The sequence below is a fragment of the Prenolepis imparis genome, unplaced genomic scaffold (genome assembly GCF_030444845.1).
Source record: "Prenolepis imparis isolate NDT839.2.m4 unplaced genomic scaffold, iyPreImpa1.0 SCAF_2, whole genome shotgun sequence".
NCBI classification, from domain to species: Eukaryota; Metazoa; Arthropoda; class Insecta; order Hymenoptera; family Formicidae; genus Prenolepis; species Prenolepis imparis.
Genome location: NW_028141160.1, coordinates 9,921,319 through 9,936,058, shown reverse-complemented (window position 1 = coordinate 9,936,058; position 14,740 = coordinate 9,921,319). Strand labels below are relative to the sequence as shown.

The 14,740-nt window shown below is 31.3% G+C and overlaps 1 protein-coding gene and 1 long non-coding RNA gene across 5 annotated transcripts in view; both read right to left on the bottom strand.

Moving 5' to 3' along the window:
* Window positions 1-14: 14 nt before the first annotated feature.
* On the bottom strand, window positions 15-10,675 carry Aplip1 (JNK-interacting protein Aplip1). Of its 4 annotated transcripts, none has more exons than XM_083032699.1 (8): window positions 10,428-10,675; window positions 8,509-8,733; window positions 6,734-6,954; window positions 5,249-5,524; window positions 4,307-4,459; window positions 3,680-3,963; window positions 3,198-3,376; window positions 15-2,838 (listed from the first exon to the last, which is right to left on the bottom strand). In XM_083032699.1, exons 1-8 carry the CDS (start codon window positions 10,508-10,510, stop codon window positions 2,766-2,768), a joined length of 1,494 nt encoding a protein of 497 aa, XP_082888825.1. In that variant the 5' UTR covers window positions 10,511-10,675; the 3' UTR covers window positions 15-2,765. The 4 variants fall into 4 exon arrangements, with proteins under 4 accessions (XP_082888825.1, XP_082888826.1, XP_082888824.1 ...); XM_083032700.1 differs by having other exon boundaries at window positions 8,521-8,733; window positions 10,428-10,674; XM_083032698.1 differs by having other exon boundaries at window positions 6,734-6,975; window positions 8,521-8,733; window positions 10,428-10,673.
* A 2,007-nt stretch (window positions 10,676-12,682) lies between these two features.
* The window catches only part of LOC145933166 (uncharacterized), a 65,470-nt gene continuing 63,412 nt past the window's right edge, over window positions 12,683-14,740 (bottom strand). The window contains exons 6-7 of the long non-coding RNA XR_014424817.1: window positions 14,360-14,676; window positions 12,683-13,033 (exon numbers count right to left, since the gene is read on the bottom strand). This is a non-coding gene — a long non-coding RNA (uncharacterized LOC145933166). The remainder of the gene's footprint in view (window positions 13,034-14,359; window positions 14,677-14,740) is intronic.

Below are 14,740 nucleotides of genomic sequence, written 5' to 3'. Positions count from 1 at the left end.
TCGTAAAATAATTGTAAAACCGATCGGTTCACAAACATAAAATTGTAAAGACCTGTCACATCAGATACAAGTCGTACAATTGTCGAGATAACTTCTTCGATTGATTCAGACTTCTATTACGATAAGAAGAATAAAAAATTAGTCAATCGAAATTTCTAAATGTTTTATGTTATTGCTATTAGATCTAATGGTTTAATGGGGCGAGAAGATGATAGATATATATTATATAATTCAATTAAAACGCTCGTTTGTATCACGCACCCTTATTATCGATAATATGTCTTGAAGAGATTTGAGAGGAATTATTATATTGTCAGAATAATAAATTTCTACGCGATAATGATATATTTATAGTTGTACGTGAGAAAATAATCAAAAAGGCACGGCATTTCGAGGCGATCCCAATCAAAGGCACGTATATAAATTTAACATTTTGGATACCAGATGAGAGTCTCCTAAAATGAGTAATCATCATAATTTGTCTCTCAATTTTTATTCAATATACCGTATAATTAAAGCGTGTTATATTGAACGTGTCTGTGCTTGTTGTGTATAAGAATCATATACTTATCTAACATGCACTAACTCTCAAATGAAACAACGCGCAGAACTTGTATTGTCGAGAAGAGATGTCTATAAATCAATAAGTAATCTAGTACCGAAATATACGATATAAAGTATTGACATTGAATCTACGAATTTTTTTAAAAATAATATTTATGAATAAAAACAAATTTCAAAGAGTTTCTTGTCAATACCTTGTTGTTTATTTCATGCGCATTTTAAATTAAATCGCAAAAGTGGTCGCATTTGATAAATTAAAACCCATTTGTAAATATAATTGTGTTTTCGATTGAATCCATTACTGACTGCATCTCAATATTAGAAGTTCAAGATCAACAGATGCAATTTATCCGACTGATTGTGAGACACTATACGCGCACTTTGCATATGCAGTGATAAAAGGAGTATAAAACAAATTGAACAAAGACGGATCGATATAGTGATAAGTATCAATTGATAATAATACTATTTATATATGTCGATTGCACGCACAAGTAATATCATTTTTCATTTCTATTTTTTTATTATCTCTCACATTATCCGTAACGAAACGGTATTTGTAATTTAATTCATATTGTATATAAGTAGTCAGCAAAAATGTTGCAATGCGGCGCAATAATATTTTGGATACAGAGGCCAATGTGCGTTTCGATAGTGTCATCTTTCACAGAGTCGGACGAAATCGGAAGAGATTTAAGAATATAAACTTTATACCTTATCATCATAACAACGAAACTTATAATCAGTGATTCTGTCGCAAAGAAAGATAGAAAAATATATGAGATTCTAATAACGGCGCGCACATATACACATTTGATCGCCGCCTCTAACAATAATAAGAACAATACAATTAGAGATTGTTTTTAGACGATTGTTCATTGCTACGATGAAGACTGTCATCAGCAAAAAGCACATCCGATACGCACCAAAAGAGTTAAGTATAATTTTTTTTTCTTAAATCGTCCAATCTCTGCTACGATTTTCTTTTCGCTAAACTCCGAATGATCCAACGCTCTATTGTCATTTCCTTTTTCTATACATCACTAAACGAATTAACTTGGTCGTAGGATTGGGGTTTTAGGAATTAATCCGCATTCTAGCTATTAATTATCAAATTTCTGTTTATGAAGGAATCTGCTTATGAATCCTTAACGAACTTGTTTTCAGGCATGACGCGATTATTACGTTGGCTCGTGATATTTAATCGTCTAATTGCCAAAACTGCTTTTCGATCTAAAATTAAACAATTTCTAATTTAAACAATTTCTTCATATTTATTTTTGACTAATCAAACCGCTTTAATACGATTTAGATTTTAAAAAAATCTATTTTAAGTATCAATATATATATGTGTATCTATTGCAATATTAATATAAATATTTTTGTTATCTTAAAAATTAATATATATACTTTTTTGAAGCATAAATATAGCAGAAAATAAGGACATTTTAATCAAATTTTCATCAAAAATGCCGTTCTTAATTAGGAACATCAAACGATTAAAATAATTTGTAAAAGTTACTTTGCTTTCAACTGTAAAAGTATGGTATCAGAAATAAATTTTCGCAATTGAAAACAGATCAATTTTTATCAATTGTTAAAGCGTCAACACATACTCTTCATTCGTCAATTTTATGTTCTATCATTTTGCGATATCGTTTCATTAGCAGAAACGTTCCGGTAATAAAATTTTATATTTGGAAAGAAAACGCTCGTAAATATTTCATAAAATAATAACAGTGTGTATATCTCATTCAACAATTACGACATAATGCAAAAAAAATCAGATCATATATTTGAATCTTTTATTATAAAAATATCATTAATTTTAATCGACACGATGCCTATGGAAAATTAAAATAATTTTGTTGATCATCAGTATTATTCAAAGTCATTTCTTTCCGCTCTTTTACATATGCGTATAGAATCATATTGGATCGCGTATGCATGAAATAAAAAAATAATTGTTTAAGAACAGAGTATGCTATAATGGAAAATTGAACCCGTCGACGCTTCCCAAAAAACGCTCAGTACACATAGATATACATATGTTCAATATATGTATAAATTGGGTATTTGATTCGCGTTTATTATTTTTATATATCTACAATTAGCGGACGATATGTACATGGGACAAGGGGGAAGTGTGTGGGAGATTTATCATTTTCTCTGCAGCCGTTATATTTCAGGCCGAGAGCAATTTATTCAATGTAGATGTCCTCTATTGGGAAAGCAGTCTCGATGAATTTTGTGTAGAACCGATGAAAAGCGCGTCTGAAAGAAAAACAACCTCGCGTTATCGCTCGTGATATGAATAATGCATCATCGCAAGATGCGAGGTTCTCTTTCATTTTTTTTTTAAGAACATTTATAAGATATTTAAAATCCTGGAACACATTATATGTTATCAAATTTTTAATTATATAATGATTTTTTTAAATATAATAAAATAATATAATAATATATATAAAAGCGCTTTAATATAAAATATATATATATTATTATTTCTAATAATAATAAAGAAATTAATTATAAATGAATTAAAAATTGTTTAATTAACAAAAAAAAAGCAGAATGTCATGCGATTAAGTTTTCTCTGTGAAAATAATAAAATTATATAAAAAATAACTCACCCGACAGCTTCGGCGACTGGTCTCGTGGATTCCTGACCAATGAACACGTGGCAAGCGAACCTCTGCAGAGTAGGGTGCTTTGTGATGAAGCCGAGGTAGCGATGATCGCGAGGATGAAACGCACAGAATGATACATTCTTCAGGGAGTAGAAATAGTCGTGACAAGGACCCTGACTTTTCTGCAAAGCCATGTCGACAATTAGAATTTTTCTGATTTTCTCTTCATTTTTCCTTCGAATTATTTGCATATTACACGCGTAATATATATTAGGTATATTTAAATAAAAAGCTTTAAACATATAAAAAATAGTTTAAATAACACAATTTGCTTATATATAAATTCCTTTTAGATGATATTATATAAGCCATGATATATCATAAGTTTAACAAAATGTATGGTTTTTGCTCAAAATTAAAATAAATGAATAACTCGCATAAATCATATACACGCAAATAAATTTCGATCGCAAGGAATTACTTACCCTTGGTTTACTTCTATCGACCATTCGAAGACCTTGATCGGATACTTCCAAAATGCAGCTTTGCGAGACAGGTGGATCTTGCAAGGAATTGCGTAGGATCCTCCGTACAGCTTGACAAACCACCCCTGTACCCTTATGTGCCAGGGTCTCTACTGAACCTAAGTAGCCCAGAAGATATCTCTCTCTCTTCACCTTAGGCGCGGTGGGATCGAAGTCACTGTAGTCCATGTCGACCGCATAAGCCGATGGAAAGATACCTTGTCGGCCTGTCCTCAAATTTACTCCTAATATACGAAGAACAGAAGGATACATTCTATCAATAGTGAATCTGAGTACAACATTAATGTTATACTGCTTTTTTATTTTTCTTACTTTCACACTTATTTAAAATCGCTTGAAAATTGATATCTAAAAAAAAAAAATTATCCAAAGAATAGCCCAAAGATTAGGATTTTATTTAGATCTCTCTTTATATCTTCTGAATATTTGTTGTATTTAATGATTTGTCATCATTCGTCAAAAGTTTGAAGGAATTTATTTGATTAAATTAAATAAATGAAAAGAAAGATTATTACTATAATTGAGGTTCGATACCTTGAACGATACAAAATTTATATTCTTACGCACCTTCGCACCATAGATCATCAGCCTCCTTTTGCACGTATATAGGATCTCCGATTTCAAGATCAATTTCATCGTGATGCCGCGGTATGAACTTGTGCAGGCCTCGATGCGTTGCCTCGAGCAGTTCTAGTTGGGTGAACGGTACGCTTCCGCTTCCTTCGAAATGAAAAAGCGAGCTAGTATTGATCTATCCTAGTTATTCTGATCCGTTCAAAAACAATGTATAACATGAACAATAATTCCCCTCGACTTTCAAAACTTTATCGAACTAAGGCACCAGAATCTACAGACTTGCACAATTTTTCGCAGAAAATCTAAGAAGGCATAAAGTCATCAGAAATATCATAAAATATTGTATGTTTCTACAAGATTTTTAAAAATAATTTTATTTTTATGTCTCAAAAAAGTTTTTGCAGCTTAGATTTAATTGTCTAATATTAAAGATTAATGCACAAATTTAAAGATTCAAATATAAAGATAAAAATAAAGTCTTATTCTTCACACATATATCCGTAGGCTGAGATAAATTTTGCATTAATATATATAGATATAGAACATATTTGAAGGAATAAAAATCTTAATAAATAATTAAAAATAACAACATATGTTCATTTAGAAATTATCTTAATTATTTATATGATTAATTGTCGAAATATTATTTTATATTACTTCTAATTTTACGTACAAAATTATAAACTTATAAATTTAAAAAATTGAATGTTTTTAAAATATTTTTTAGCATTTGGCTATATATTTATTATGATTTTTTTATTTATATTTTTTTAATGAATTCTAACATCCCGTACTTTTTAAGAGAAACAATGTATTACAGTTATATGGTATAAGTACTTTACTTATTTGGTCGTAATCACTCAAATCATTTGAGATTTAAAATTAATATGAAGACAAAAGTATAAATAATCTTTCGAAGAAAATTATAGTTACCTGGAGTACTACTAGGTGATACCGAATCAGTGTTTTGCAAGGTATTGCAAGGTATGGGCGATACGCTTTTGGGTCCGTTTTCAGGTGAATGAACGGTGGAATGACCACTGTCGGTGGCCATTCTCTCGCTGTCAGGAGAACTGTCCTCGTGGCGAAGTCTGGGATGACATTTCCTCAGGATAAGATGAGGTCGGGCCGATGTTGAGCCGGTGGCAGCATTCAGTTCATCTGCCAGAGAAGTTGACGTCTGCATGGACGTCTGGCACATGGGCATAGCTGAAAAACAAGGCATTTTATATCTGAAATATTCTTTTTTATTTGATACTTTATTCTCTTAAACTGAAAATGCCATTGATTAAAACAGTGACAAGATTTTACTGAAGATTAGTGACTAATTTACTGATCTTTAATGACAACGCACATTACATTTTTTTTCTTCATCTTATATGATCATTAAATTTCATTAAAAAAGTCAATCATTATCCAATGATCTCTATAATATAAATTTAATCTCATATTCACAGCTATTATTTTAATTTCACTTTTTTCTGAAAAGTAATCAAAATATGTTAACATCTCTTTCTTATATATTGTGTGTGAAAATAGAAAAAAAATAACTTAATTTTTCTTAATTTTTTCTGTTATATACTTTTGACTCTTTTTATCACGTTGAATTTTTGCACATGTCAAAAATATGAAGTTTACTTAAACTTAAACACTTTCTCCACATTTGCGAAATGATATTTAAATAAATGTGTTTGAATCTATAAGACGATGACAGATTCATCGCACTTGCGTATGGAAAACACTGTTTTACAGTGTGCTTATAGAACTTCTGATATGATACAAATGGACTAGATTTTTTTTTTGTGATTGACAACGCGGTTGGTTTTCGAATTTCATTGATACAAACGAATGTATGACGGTGACGGAAAATAATACAGCTAATGTCTATTGGAGGTTGTGCATTTACTTAATGTTATAGATATACTATGAAGATTTTGTGTGTATTTACTGCATTATATAATAACAGTTATATATATATATTGCAAACTATACGAAAATAACAAAGTAATATAATTTTATAGAATATCTAAATTATAAGATAATTATCATCTTTTATCTTGCTTTGTCAATCATGAAAGTAATATTATTATACAATCGATACCAAAAGATATCTAATAGCAGATTAATGAAATTTTATGTGTTGACAAACTTATCATTTATTATCAATGCAAATCTAATTTTATTCATTTTGTGTATTACAGATTTTTTGAAAATTCTGATTACTTAGAATAATTTGACGAGATATAAAGCCGAAGAATTTCTACGTAGCAGATTTTATTAATGTTAATCGTTATTAAATTAATTATCTTTTCTTTCTTCTAATAGTTTCGATTAAAAATATAAGATTGGAGAAACGCTATTTGTTTTGTTATTATTATCATTATCAAACGAGTAATATTTATGCGGTGTCTTTCTTACATTTCTTGTTTTTCGGAATTTCCGGCAATCTTCGACGTCTGCGCTCTGTACCGCCGCTTCCGGGTCGATTCGACGGCACGTGTTCCGGCGTAGGCCAGGAGCTCAAACTGGAACACGAGTCGCCGACATCGCTGACGACACTATCCCGACCACCGTTACCGGATACAGCAGTACCACCCCCGCCTGGTCCTGGTCCTCCGCCACCAACTGATCGACCCCTGCTGCTCAGTCCACCGAACAGGCTAATGTCATTCAAGGATAGTTGTATAATGAGCTAAACTATTATATCATTCCCATGCTGCCTGTTTTATTTTCATTCTTTAGAAAATACGAATTAAAAAATCCGTTCTTCATTGAAATGAAAATTTATTCGCGCAACGCGCTCGAAATCAATCAAAAGTTAGAAAAGAGAGAATTGCTCTCACAAAATTATATAAGATTATGATATATATTACGTAATAAACATTTTTTAACCTTTTCAAACTTTAATAATCAAATTAAGACAACTAGCAATAAGATACACATGTGAATCTTTAAATTTACAAATAATTTTTGTGCATGTTTAATCATATATATAGTTTTAAATATTTATTGCAATGTATTGCATAGCACGTACATATCGTGTTATTGTCATTATCTTACATATATATAATGAAATTATGAAAAAGATTAACAATAAAATTGCTTAGAAAATTATATAATTCGAATTATTATATAAAAATTATGCATATATGTAATGTGTAGATTTTCTTTGCCATACAACAATATTTATTGTATTTTAAAAATCGAAGGAAAACGCAATGGAGTATTTAACATTTTCAGAGTTCTTAATTTGAACTCAAAAATTTCGTGTTTTTCGTAATGTAATGTAATATTACGTAAAATTAAAATTGTTTTGATACTTGCGTTGCAACGTGGAATATGTTAAATGAAAAGATTTAATATTGCAGAAATATAAATAGGAAAGACACAAAAACCCCGCTTGAAACTCCCGAAAAATATCGAAAATGCTACATATATAGCAGTACGTCTTGATTATTATCCACATCATATCTTCCAATCACGATAATAATTAATGAATAATTATGAGCGTCGCTGCATGTCGGAGACTCGAGTTATTTTTAAAAAGATCAGAATTTTTATAATATTGCGATGTTATGGTAAATCATGAATATGTATATACGAATATGTATATATACGAATATGAATATATACGAATATGTATATATACGAATATGTGTATATATGAATATCAGGTAAATGTGATGATGTACGTCATTGTATGAGCAAATGATATTATATACATATATATGCAGATATTAAAATGTAATTGCTTTAGGACGTGACATAAATTACAACAGTTACAACGCAATTTTAATTGCTTGTCAAAATTATAAAATATTTGGCAAAAGAAATATTATTTTGCATTATAATTCAAAGTATATATAAAAGTAAGTAAGAAGAATTCAAACATTGCGAATAATAATAATTGTTTTCCATTGCGCAATAAATCCATAATTACTCTTTTATTTCCAATATTGCTTTAAATTTATAATTAAATTGTTATAAATAAAAATATTCTTTTCTTGTCTGGAATTTTTATGCCTTTTGTCAAAGAACATGCACAGTTGAAGCATTGTAAGTTTTATCCGATGTTTTATCGATATATCAGATTGGTATATTGTATAAAATTCTACATCAAAGAAAAAGTGCGATATAAATAAATAATATATAGGATTTAATATATAATAAATAATAAGTAAGTAAACACTTACGACGTTACCAACCTAAAATCACTATCAGCTATGATCGAACAGTGGTGATCCAGCTCCTCGCTGTCATCAGGGGTAGTATGCCCGCTCTGATCGTCGTGTCGATGGATGACGACGACTTCTTCATCCTCAGAGTCGCCAGTAACGACATCACAGGATCTGCCAACTTCTCCATCGCTTCCTTGCGAAGACGTTGGCGAATCATCGATCATCACATCATGTACGAGCCTGAGTAAAATCGTAAAAAATAAGATACATTAAATTTGTGATAAAAACATGATTAGAATCAATTAAATGTGCCTGCTAACGAATTGTTCTTTATTCAAAAAAATCGAGAAAATTATGATAATTGATAAACTATTTTTATTTACTTAATCTCGTACTTAATGCCATCAGCAATCAAGACATGATTACACAAACATTACATTTGCCATATTACAATTATGAAGGCAATTGCTATATACAGAATTGTATAATTAAATCGTGTGTGTGTGTGTCACAGACACGCACACATTACACAACTTGACAATAAATCGCAGAACATCCCTCTGTAAATAGAATCATCGATTATTTGCAACAATAAAGGCAATAGATGTATATGTATATACGTGACAACGCGAAAGCCGCGTAGATCATCAAAGTTGCTGTATGCGCGTTGCAGTTTCATGCACTTGTATCCTTGTGTCACTTATACTACAAGATCAATAATTTTAAAGTCATGATGCCCTATACGACTTGACTGTTCTTTCATGACATTTTAATCTAATTATGTATCGAATCTTTCAGCGATTTCGAACTACGATTTTATAACTATCTTGAGCTCCTTTGTGACACATATGTTAGACATATCTGTATATTTCTTCTGTTTTACAATACTATGCGCAGTATTCGAATAAAAAATATCAAACAGTCAGATGATAATGTATGCCTGTATATACATATATGTGTGTGTATAATTTTATTTTCTTAATTTTATATAGATATCACAAAAAACTTGTCTAAAAATATTCTAATATTCGAATATATACGTAATAAATTATAGAGCTATATTTAGATATTGTTAAGCAGAAGTTTTTGACAAAAATACAAAAATAATAATTTTACTAAAGAGTATTGTATTAATAACTATTAAACTGCTAATGCAATCAGTGTGCCACCATAACTTCTACTAAAATGACACAGCGCTCCATTTCTCAAATTGTCAATTCTGATTATCAATCTTATTATTTGTCAAAATGCAGAATGTAAATAAATTATAAATATAAACTTTAAAAGAGTTGAAATAAAAAAAACCTTGAAATAAAACAATTTCATTCATATTATATGAAAATTATTCGTTATATCATTATCTATAAATATCTAATTTTTTATATTGGAGTCAATGTTCTGTATGTACTGTTAGAATAATCCAGAATTCAGCATGTATTACATATATTCTGTAATTATTTTATATATTCTTAAACATTATTGTGACAAAATTATAATATTTAGACGAATGATTTGTTAAATGATATGATATTAATTTTTATCTAACTATTTACATTTATCCTCGCCAATTTCATAAATATCTAGACAAGGCCATATTACTGATATTTTTTATATACCAGCCCCACACACACATCGCGCGTGTTCAACTTTCTATCTCATCAACGTGGTCCATTATCTACAACCTATACATATTATCACCCTGCATATTTTTACTTAGCAACAATGTAATATGACTTGCAATATATTATCGTTTTATTTCAACTTCTAATGTGAATTTCTACATCAATCCCCCTGTCCCTCCCTGTTTAAATTAGCTGCTTTCTTTAATATCAGGCCGCCGCCTTTCGCAAACGATGTCACTGTCGAAGACAGTTCTTATCGTGTCATCGCGTCATCTGTTCCGAAGGCAAATTTGTCGCGGGGTGCGTACTCACGTGTAGTTGGAGAGCGGGGTCTTCAGATGTTGGGGCAGCCTCTCGAAGTAGTGCCGGAACTCCTCGAATTCGCTGTCAGCCATTGTCGCGTTCGCAGGGTGAGCAAAATACAGGGCACAAGGCAGGGGTCGGTCCCGAGGGCGGCCGTAGCGGCCTGAAGGAGAGCTGCTCGTCGACCCCCAGGAAACGTACGGGGTGAGAAGATGTCGCTGACGTTGTCGCCGACGTCGCTTCGACGCCGTGCGAACGGGACGCAACCCCTATTGATTCCTGCGTGGTGAACGTCGCGCGCCTGCTCATTCGCGAGGGTGAGCAGGGGTTGGTTCTTGACCAAAGAGAAAAGCGAGAGAGAGGGCAGAGAATAAAACGAGAGCTACATTCTAGGGTGAATGTTTGGCTGCGTATTTTCATCCTATTATCTCGATATTTAGCATTAAATACAGCGACTATTAAGAACGCCGATAACATCAAATACGTCTAATAAGAGACAAAATCCAGTGGTTGCATATGGCGTTAGATAAACACCATGAATATGCGCTTCTGTCTACCTTGAATCTCTTCGAGAGATTTAACTCATTGTCAATTGCTATGTTTAAGTTGGGATAGCATAACTATCTACGAGAGTCTAAATTAATTGATAAATTAACATATTTTATTTCTAAAACATTTTATTATGAAGTAATATGATTTTAATGTATTAGATAAATTTTTATTCAAATTTTCTATTATCTAATTTTCACACATATTTTCAGAGATATAGAAAAACAGTGTAGGGAGTGACTGTAGACGCTTCGAGAAAATGGGGACCAGAACGGGTCTCTGTTCGAACATTTGTGGATCTAGCGCGTTGCTAGTCGATATGCTACGCAATGAAACATTTATCAGTAGGGCGCATAAACTCCCAAGAGTTTACAGTCGTATTTCTCGAAGTAGCTTAGAATTCGTGGCGGAGAACGGCGCAATGTTACGATATAAAATTCCGAAGAGATGGTTAAATATTTTAAAGCCGCCCTGCAATCGATCTTTTGCACTCATACACCGGTGCTGCAACAGTAGATTTATCTTCTTCATATTCCAATGCTGACTCATCGAAAATTTCCCAACTTGCGATATTTTATCAAGCAATGTGCTTGTGAAAAGATTGCGAATTGGACGTAAATATACAATCACTTTTTCACGTACTAAAATCAATTTCTCTGATATCAATTAACATGCAATTTTAATTAAAAAATTTTAAACAATCTAATTCTTGACCTCGTTTTCCAAAAGACAATTTTTATAAAACAAATTAATTAACCGAGAATGCACCTAAAAGAATTAAGCAACATAAATAAAATCGAAAATTAAAAATGTATTATTAATTAATGGTAGCACAGACTTGTACAGAGAATTAATCCCTTAAATGATAATTTTGAATAAATCAGATTTAATAAATTAGGTGTCAAATTTCTCATGTATACAGAACCTACCGATGTATAGCTTATTTTTTTTTAATTTTTTGGATTAATTTTTTCAAAATAATATGTTGTCCGTTTTTTAATTAATCATTGAGATTTTATTAAGCATTTATCTCATAATGCAAATATCATAATAGCACTACTAATCATTTTATTAGTCTTTATAAATATTTTGGTGGCTAGAAATTTCTATTAGCATTTTACAAATAAAGTTATAAGAATATGATATATTTTATATATTTCAAGAATATTCGCAATTCTGCCAGCTACATAGAGAACATCTTTTACATTTTATGTCTTCCCTCTTTTTTCACATCCACCCCCGCCTTTCCAATCATCGGTTATACTTTTCTTTCGTGCTGAGAGAATGCTCAGAAAGGATTTTTCTATTTGTCGATGGATAATCATCGTTTTCTTCGTCGCGAAGACGCAATTCGGTCAATTTTTATCGATTTACTCGAGACTACTTAAAAAGCTAAGAAAGAACGCATCTAATAATATGATATCGAAGCAACAGGCGAAACTATTAGCTTCAAGAGGCAGCAAAATAATAAGAATAGGCAATAAAAGTTAAATACAAAAAGAGCCAAAAAAATATAAAATATATAGATTGCATAAATCTAAAGAATAAAAATTATAATTTTAAAAGAACAAAAGAGATTGTGAAATATTATTTAAGAATAAATATAATATATAATTATACGTTTCTTTTTAATTAATTTATTTCCATTTTGCATTTGAGAATTATAAATATTGAAAAATCGAAATCAATGCTCAAACGATATAGATGTAGCAATTAAACGTATTTTTATTGTACGACGGAGAAGAATCTCGTTAGTGTAACTTCGAGCAAAATTCAAACGACACGAGGCGAAAGGAATTGCCAGTATCGAATTGCGTCTGACCTAGTGGCATTTGTGGCGGGATAGAAGATAGAGGCTAAATTCGTGTTCTCCAACGTGTCTTATTCTCCCCTTTTGGTCTCAATGTCAACTTCTTATGTCACCACGTTAATTACTGTAGTCTCTCAACTTTGCCGGTGTGTCATAGCGGAAACTGATGTCTCATGTCACTGACATGTGAAAGAATAGATCCACCAATGTGGGTGCATATACGATTGCACAATTATGTATGCACAGGATGATCTTCCTATAATTCCGAAAAGACTAAATCATTAAACTTCTCTTATTTTTTAAATATCTTTCTTTCTTAATTTCCTAATTTTTTAATCTATTTTTTTAATTTTAATTCTTAAAAACGTATTTTTGTAATCTTAACTCTTTAATTAAAATCCTTGACACTATTTTCATAATGTAAGAGGTTCAAAACTTTCACATTGCAGTCGGCAATAGAGATAACAAAATTAATAGCAAATTAAATTGATTGAATAAATAATTAACTTATTTTTTACTACGACCAGAACAGACAGAATTATTCGCATAAGAGAGATACCCTTGAGAACCTACGCCTTCGGAATGCATCCCGATAAGGTAAAAGTATCAAGGATCGAACGATACTCTCAATCTCGCTTAATGCCGGAGAAACACTCGGTATAATTTAGCGAGGGTAGAACTACAGCAGCTGATAGTGGTAAGTGATGGACACTGGTAATGTGCCGCATCTACTTTTCTCAGGAGTAGGAGAACTCCTCGGGCGTTCGAGCTTTTATTAAATGGTGTCTTTGTTTCGGAGTAGGACAAGAACGAAAAATCACCGCCTCGTCGAAGAAGTTCTCCCCTCCGGATAGGAAGTCGCCTTCTCGACTGACCGCTTTTTCGTTTTGACGATTGATATTTGCAATCGTAGAGTACATAATTCTACATTGTTTGAACTAAGCATTTTGTAAAAAAAAATGCATTCTATTCCGTAATAATTTTATAAAATTAAGAAATTTGGCTGATATTATATTTATAATATAATCTAAGTATTTCTAAAAAATATCCGATGTGATTAGCGATTGTGAACACAGAAGAAAGAGAAAATACATAATTATTAATAATTCATAATAATAGAATTATAAAATAAGATATACAATAATGTTTTATATCAATTTATAATTGAAATATATTATCTATAATATAATATAATAATAATTGCACGATTTTTTTTAAAGCAGAATAATTTATGAATATATTTTACAATAATGTACAATTACTGAAATCATAATAAAATCCAGTCAGTTATAAATAATTATTTATATTGCCTAATATTTAATTTTAATTAAATTTTCCAAATTTAATTAATGTAAAGTAAATTTTGGAATAATATATATATATATATATATTTCTCTCTCTCTCTCTCTCTCTCTCTCTCTCTCTCTCTCTCTCTCTCTCTCTCTCTCTCTCTCTCTCTCTCTCTCTCTCTCTCTCTCTTTCTTAATCTTTTTTCATCGGTTTTCTTTTTTTAGAAAAAAAGAAAATATTGCGTCTTATTTTTCAAGTAAAAATTTATTATAAAAATAAAGAAACTTCAAACCTGTTGCATCTCGGTTATTGAAGATCTTGCAACTTTTGCTCGCGTTCTTCATTATCGGGGCTCGTATCATTCGCTCCAGTTACGTCACTCGTAGGAAATACATTCGAGGACCGGCACCACTTGCCATTAAACGGGGTGAGCCAACACTTGTCTTCAACCCCATGAAAAGTTTTATCCAACCAATGGGAATCGCTGGTGCCGCCGTGCACCGCCCAATCACGGCAAGATCGTCATTGAGAAGGACGAACGCAAACGGGGGAGACCGAGGTTTTAAGAGGACCTGTTAAGGATGGTACCGGCACACTGTTGCTCGCGTCCTGAAAGACAGTGAATCGGTCACAAATTAATCCATATATATCGCGCAAATATTGAGAAATAAAT

Coding starts and splice junctions, on each gene's coding strand:
- Aplip1 (XM_083032701.1), bottom strand. CDS start 10,510: ATGGCTGACAGCGAATTCGAGGAGTTCCGGCACTACTTCGAGAGGCTG. Junction 4,460..5,248: donor ATCACCTAGTAGTACTCCAG/GTAACTATAATT, acceptor TTCATTTCGAAG/GAAGCGGAAGCGTACCGTTC. Junction 3,964..4,306: donor TGATGATCTATGGTGCGAAG/GTGCGTAAGAAT, acceptor TTCGTATATTAG/GAGTAAATTTGAGGACAGGC.